At 47.6% G+C, this 7,499-nt stretch overlaps 1 protein-coding gene across 2 annotated transcripts in view; it reads left to right on the plus strand.

Moving 5' to 3' along the window:
• Positions 1 to 7,499, plus strand: part of lhpp (phospholysine phosphohistidine inorganic pyrophosphate phosphatase) — a 43,647-nt gene that overhangs the window by 18,947 nt on the left and 17,201 nt on the right. Inside the window, exon 7 of one of the 2 annotated variants that reach the window (XM_069713124.1) lies at positions 695 to 1,449. The exons of the other annotated variant lie outside the window; for it this stretch is intronic. Within the exon in view, the coding sequence (XP_069569225.1) occupies positions 695 to 791 (97 nt within the window). The 3' untranslated portion in view covers positions 792 to 1,449. Of the gene's footprint in view, positions 1 to 694; positions 1,450 to 7,499 lie in introns of those variants that run through there. 2 annotated transcript variants of the gene reach the window in all.

Consider the following 7,499-nt stretch of genomic DNA (forward strand, 5'->3'; position numbering starts at 1 on the left):
AGTGCAGTCAATGCCGATTGATAGGGCGTCTGTACAAAACACAAGTGCAAAGAAAAGAAAGGAGACCCGTAGAGCCGTGCTACTGGCATGGCTAAACCGCGAGCTTCGACTAACATCGGTAAATAATTATGAGTGGCACAAATGTGTTTTTCTTCTCCCCATAACTTGCCGTCCTCTCAGATTTGCAGCATCTTTCATTCGGGTCCCGACCCCCCTCGTTAGAAACCACCACAAAATAACGATCCGGCTTTTATTTTTAGAATAAGGTATTTTTGGAATTAGCCGTTCTCATTAAAGTCCCCAGTTGGTCTTGTTTTATTTGCCTGCAGATATACTGGAGAGGTCTGGAACACTGCGACAGCCGGTGAAAGAGACAGAAAACGCGCACCACCCCGCACGGGCTTTTGCCGAACAGCTGCAGATACTTATAAACGCGGAGACACGGCAACACGGCACAAACGCGTTTTGAAAAACGCTTATGATAATTCCAAGTGGACACGAAACCCGCAGCGGGACGGCCCCGCGGGGGGGGTAACCGTTTGTCCGTTCGGCGATTGTTAACGCGGCCGACGGCATCAAACTGCTACTCCACCTTGTTTGCGGACTCTCGTGCGCGGCGGCTGTTTGTCGCGGCGGCTGTTTGTCCCTGCGGCGCGTGTCCTCAAGCTTCTGCTTCTGCTTCTCCTCCCCTCAGGCCGAGCGACGAGAGGCACCCGGCGGTGACGGCTGACGGCACCGTGGACAACCTGGCCCAGGCCGTGGACGAGATCCTCAATCGGAGGGGGCACTGAGCGCGAGGCAGCGGACGCCGGGGTGGGGGGGGGGACTCCTCGCCCGCCGGGACCCCGGGGCGACGCGGGCTGCGCGCCGAGTAGCATTAACAATTTTTTTTTTAAAAGCGAAGGGTGTACCGCAGAGACCGTTTCAACAAAATATGTCAAAACGGTGCGGGGGGGAAAAAACTAACAAAACCTTCCGAATATGTAGCGTGTCCTGAATAAACCGTCAATAGTCACTGTACTGTCAAAACGTGGGAACGACTGCCGCTAGAGGTAAACAAACTAGAATCAAATGTGCAGAGCTGCGGCCGACGTCTGCGCGAGAGCGCTGAGAACACGCGTCAGAGCTGCACTGTACATTTGTCAGTACGTGGTTGGCATAGATGAGATGCCTCAAGTTGACATCAATGTGACAGTAACCAGCTGCTGACTGACAGTTTGATGGGGAAAGTATTGCTGTGTGTTCAGACTCCCTGCTCGTGTTGCTCGCTCGGGTTCGTCGACCAGCTACTGTACCAGAGGACGGCTTGTCGTCGAACTGGAAATGCCACAAGTGTCGTATGTGGGGAAACACAACGCATGCTTGACCTTTTTACGCAGCAGCGAGAAAGTAGTCTGTAACTCTTTGATTATTGTAAATAAAGATGATTCAGTAGTCTGTGTGAAAATATGTGAAATCTTCCCCGAGTCATTGTCACAGAACTTTTTTTTTTTTTTTTTTTTCTAAGGGCTCAAAGTCTGAAAGCACTGGGAAAATCTTAGCCTCGGCTCTGGTTCAAACTGGAATTCATATCGGAGCAGCTTTTGTTTTACAACAACAAATGGCTGGAAATGGGAAGTGAGCTGGTCTGGGAGATGATAAATACAGCACCCGCCCAAATGTGATGAATTATGCTGGTGCTTGAGCTCATGTTTCCCTCTCTGTAAACAAAAATGAAGCGAGCGCTCCATCATCAGACCGAAGCATCACAAATCTACAACCGCTTATCTTTATTTACTTGACTCTAAGCCGCCTCTGCTGGGGATTGTCCCTGCCAGTTACACTGCTAAAAGCCACTCATGAGATGTAGTATCTAACAGTGAGGTTAGATGAAATGATGAAGTGGGGGACGGGGAAGAAAAATTGGTTATTGGGCCTCGGTGTGCCAGCTGGATCATTGAGGGCTTTGGAAGTGGGGCGTAAAACAAACGATTCTCAATCGCTGCCCCCGAGGTTTCAGTGTACCAAATACATTCAACAAGAACAAAAGCCCATTGCCAAGTGATTCATTGAGGCCTTTCTGGTTCATTTCACCATTAGCTGACACAAGCTTGAATGTTATTGGGCAATTAGACATAATGAAATGCTATGAAGTATTATGAAACCGTGTCTGAGCCGGGCGTACCACTCCTATTTCTGATTCGGAAATAAATATTAATGTACACAGCAAAGTACAAGCAGCTGGTACTCAGTTTTTCTAACAGCCTGCACATTGTTTGACTCAGTGTTTTGTCCATTATGTTACTGCCTGTTGGCCTCGCGTGGAGCTATTAAACGTGGATTTGACTATTCTCGAATGAATTCACTTGGCCTTTAACTAGGTTTTTTTTAGTTTTGTTTTTTTTTCAGTTCATGGAAGTGCAGTATCTAAAGGGATCTAGGCCACGGTGCTCAACGCCTCCTCTTGGCAGGCCCATCGTCGCTGCACACAAACACAGGCATATGACCCAGAGCTGGCTGGTTGTTAACCACACCTCTCAGGCCAGCGCGAGGTCATCCACCCGTTTTACACGAGTTACAAATTAGCAAACAGTTTACCTCCGCCGGCTGCCATGATAGGTAAACAGTGATGTATTCCTCCCCGGGCGCAGCACAGATTCGTTCGCCCGTCGCCGCACGCTGGGAGATTACCTTTCAGATAAATGAGATGACCTCATTTCAGGAGACATGTCTGGACATGTATGATCTCACAGCCAGGGGACATATCGACAGACTGTCAGATCGTTGAGTGACTGAAGCTGTGGGGTTTGATTATCCAGTTGAAGGTGATTTGTACGTCAGTTTGTCACATTTGTGCTTTTATTGCATCTGAATTGTGTCTACAGTTGAACTGCGTGTTGACAGGCGTTAAGTGTACTTAGTCTCAGTAGGTTGAGAGTAAAAGGTTGTTGGTTTTTTTGCACGTTTTTGCTTCTCTGCTGTGAAAATTGCTGTTTTCACCTATAAACTGTGAAAACCAAAATCAAAGGAAGTCTTCATCCACAGCTGAGAAATACACTCGAGGCTCTACTGTCCTATACTTTGATTTATGCCTGAATATCTGCTGCACTAACATTCCCAGACTAAAAAGGCAAATAGAAAGACTATACTTTGGACTCTGGGAACTTGAATCTGGCATTCACTCTTAATTTTCCAGACATTTTTAAAAACGAAACAATTGATTACGATCAACAAATCCAGAAATATAGTTCATAGTTATGAACTCCTCGTCATTTCTCTGAGCTTTTTGTGCATTTTTCTTGCAAATGTCATTCCTATTTAGTCTACGTGTATGGAATCAGATTTGTGTCTTAATATTCAAACAAAAACTTACTACATTTTAAACACAAATAAGAATTTATGAATAAATAATTGTCTTTTTTTTATATATATATACAGTGAACCCTCGCTTTAACGCGGTTCACCTTTCACGGTCTCGCTGCTTCACGGATTTGCATCGTGCATTGAAATCACATTACGACTATATGTAACGTAGATATATTTAATGTCCAGTTCTATCTATTTCAATTGTAAAATAAAGGTTACTACTTCACGGATTTCGCCTATCACGGTTTCTATTTGGAACGTAACCCCCCGCGAAAAACGAGGGTTCACTGTATATACATTTAATAAGGTTTGTCTGAATATTTTTGACACAAATCTAATTCCATACACTCGAATTATGAGTCACTTTGGTTGGACATGTATCTGCTTCTGTAGTCACACCAGAACATGATCATGGCTCCGTCCCAAAAGTTCCCTCCGCCAGCCTCTCCCTCTACCACCATTAAGCTGATGATCTCATTTTTTTTTTTTTTATTTGATCAACTGATTGACACCTCGGGGATGCGAGCCCTGCAGAATGCGTCGGTTAGGACTAAGAGGAGAATGTGGCTCTTATGCTGAAGGTAACCTGCCCGGTCTCCAGCACCCAGCGCTACGACGCTCTCCTGGGGGCATCAAACGCACAAAGTTAGCATTTTGTAACAGAACCCAAGACAAAGTTGGGGATTCTTTTTTTTTTTTTTTTTTTTTTTTTTAAGAAATGTGGCATTGAGGAGATTTGTGACTTTCACTGACTAATTTTTCAATATCTGAAAGCTGAAACATACGTTTTACCATAATACCCCCTTTTTTTTTTTTTTTTAACACTGAGGCCCCCTGACATCATTACACACATTCATCTTTGCAGAGTTTACGCTACATTCACATACGTTTGTGTGTCATCTGTTTGGGTTAGGCTCCTCTTACACGGCACACAGACTGCTGTTCTTGTCGCGCACCTGCATTTACCCACCTTAACAACTGCCAGCTGTGCGTCACCTTGAACTTTCATCTCCGCTCGTTTGCCTCTTCCTGTTTGACAGGAAACAGCGGGGTCAGCTGACCAGACAACGCCGCACACCTGCAGCCCTGAATGCACCGTTATCCGTGGAAACATGCACTTGTTTTTACAGCTCACAGTTATTTGTCCCACTCCCTTCTGTGTGCGGAGCGCTGGTCCGCGCCGAGGCCTCATTGCTCTTACTCGCCCAAGCCACATGTTTTCCCCACATTTCATCACCCTCCTTCCCTCGTGGGCAGCCGTGCCAACAGCTCTCGGTAGTGTGGGACGGCTCTGAAACTTCAGAAGTTGGAAGCGAAGCCTGAATTTCCTCCCTGTCCTCGCTGCCCCCTCCATCACCACCACCCCCCCCCCTCCCTCGAACCCCACCCCATTCCTCCCCAAGAGTCCTCACAGGCAATCTGAAACGTGTCTCAGTTCATACACAAGAGCAGTCTGTACTCTGCTAATGTGGCCACGCTCGTCACAGGCCCCTCATGGGACACGACCCCTGCTCAACTGCCTACTCAAGCCTTTCTCTTGCCCCCCCCCCCCCCCCTTAGACACAAAGCATGCCCCCATGGTGCCGTACCCGAGCGTGCGCGTGTGTATAATCCAGGCGAACTGGTGGTCGTATGTCACCCTGCAGTGTAAACTAACTGTCTCGGTCTGCAAAAGGTCTGAAGGCTCACAGCTGACCTCAGTTTTATAACTGTCTGTTATACTGTCTGCGGGAGGGGTGGGGGTGGGGGTGGGGGGGGCTCCTTCACTGTGAGGGAGTCCAGTTGGAAACCGGTGGGTTGATCACATCTCGGATCCGACAATCCCCGACACCTCCTGGACCGAACCCAGCGAGCACGGACAGCTCTTTGATGTCAGACGGCTTTTATGACCTTCATACGTCTCCTTCTGTTCAGACGCAGCTCTGACTGAACTTTACAGTCATTTGTACCTCACACACAGTTTGTGGCTTGGTCTTGAATGACTCCAGTAAATTGTAGTCAACACGACATCCACAGAAAAAAAAAAACCAACCTGTCGCTCGGAGGTTTGGGCTCACAGTTAAGTTTGTGTTCTCGGCATTCAAGCCCCTCTTCTTTTTTCCTTTATGAAAATGAAGAAGAAAAAATAAAAACAGAGCGCTTTCAGATGGCACTTGCTCAACTTGTTCAACTGGAAATGTTTTGTGGCTGGGTGGCACTGCTAAATTGCTTTTCACCCTGACCACATTTGAGCTGCCAAGTGGGGGGAAGGCCCCAAACCCGAGAACCACTGCCGGCGTTTCCGTCGCATAAGTTCTGTTTCACCGTTGTAAATATTCTGTGGAGCGTGGGTAATATCTGGATGTCGGAGAAAACGTTTTGTGTACGTGTGGAGCAGAAGCCAACGCGGTAACCTTGCAATTACGGGAAAGCAAACAAATGTTACGCACCATTAATACGCCGGAATCGTTTAACACAAAGTACTGTGGGACATCTGTGGCCTAAATGCTTAAGTATGATGTGAATTGTCATTACAGCAGATAAGACCGTGCTGCGGTCCAATGACGGTTCAGAAGCGACCACCACCCTGTTGTGTCGGTGCTGGTGGGGGTTGTGAGCGAGTGTGGCGCAGAACATTGCCCCCCCCCCACCCACCCCCCCATCCCGTTGTACTCCTATCTTCTCTCGGAAACACAGCCTTCTTTCACTCCTGTCACTCCGCTGATTAAAGGCCAGGGGCCCTCGGTGCGTCAGTCTGCTGCACAGCACGTTTAACAAGGGCTGTGTTTACCCCGTTTCCTTCTCGGGCCTTGGCGCACGGAGAGGTCTCGAGCAGCTTGCACGTCCCACGGGCGGCTATGACGGCGTAAACGCGAACTCGCTGCGTAACGCCTCTCATGCAACTGCACAATAATCCAAATCTATTGCAAGAGTATGCGCTGGCCTCGCAGCCGACTTAAATCCCACACGTGTTCTTCCGTGTGGTATCCGAGCTCGGAGCGGAGCGTGTCAAGCGATCTTTAAATTACTCAGCCGGTCTTTAATGACTTTTTTTTTCTCTCTCTCTCTCTCTCTCTCTCTCTCAGCGGCACCTTACACTGTCGAAGAATGGCAAGCATCACCGCAGGTCTGAGCAAACGCACGCGGGGGCCCGTGCAATCGCGGTGGAGCAGTGACTCAAAAAGTTAACGACGGTGTAAATTTTGGAGGCTTGCGCAGGCACCGGAGTCGGGGAGGGGAGGGAGGGGGGGGGAGCAGACAAATGGAGCAGCAGCAGCAGCAGCAGCAGCAGCCCTGACACATGGCCCACATTCACAGCCGCCTCCCACGTCACAGTGCTCCTCAGAGAAAAGGCCCCTTTTGTTTCCCAGAGCTGGGAGGGAGGGAGGTCTCTGGGGTGAACCGTCGCTCGGCTCCACCACTCCACCCGCCATCAAAAAAAAAAAAAAAAAAAAAGAAAGGAAAAGGGACCGGACTTCCCACCCCTGACTGGCGTCCTCCCTACTCGCTCCCCGCTTCAGCACACAAACACAGGCTCATCAGTAGTACCACTACTACGCTTGTGATTGTCTTTTCCTGCTACTTAATTGGGTCAGTCTGCATTGTTGCATTAAAGACGTCGGCAACAATGACCTTGCTGTTAATGCATGTCCTCTGCTGCTGGTGGTGAAAGAATTCTTTCAGATGGAATGAAAGCAGCAAAAGAACAAGCGCAAAAATACTTAATAACAAGAAAAAGCCGATAAGATACATCTACTTATGCGGAATTACCCAGTCAATGTCATATTATCATATATTTTGAGAATATATTACATTTTCATATCACTATTTCATGTAAGCATGTGGTCAGTAGCTTAATTGAGCATCGGATGCATGAAGTATAACAATGGGCCATGAGGCTATAGAGTTTTGAGTAAAACTGTTCATATCTGCCTCCGATGGGTAAAACAGCATGAAACGTACGCTTTTTTTTTTTTTTTCCAGTAAACTAGAAACTTCAAACCTAAACCTCAAAGTAACATTTTTTATTTTTGTGTGTGTGTTTATTGTATAATATCAGGAACGATCAAAAAGGTATTTGTCGCTCGCACAAACGTTTTCCAAGTTAATGATTCTCGATCAACACCAGCACCTGCGCTACACGCGTGTTTCGGACCACTGGTACGTGTCCATTT

The sequence above is a fragment of the Brachyistius frenatus genome, unplaced genomic scaffold, assembly GCF_029030835.1.
Source record: "Brachyistius frenatus isolate BFR_SWC_R1_liver_20210118 unplaced genomic scaffold, ASM2903083v1 Contig_115, whole genome shotgun sequence".
In the NCBI taxonomy this organism is placed as follows: domain Eukaryota; kingdom Metazoa; phylum Chordata; class Actinopteri; family Embiotocidae; genus Brachyistius; species Brachyistius frenatus.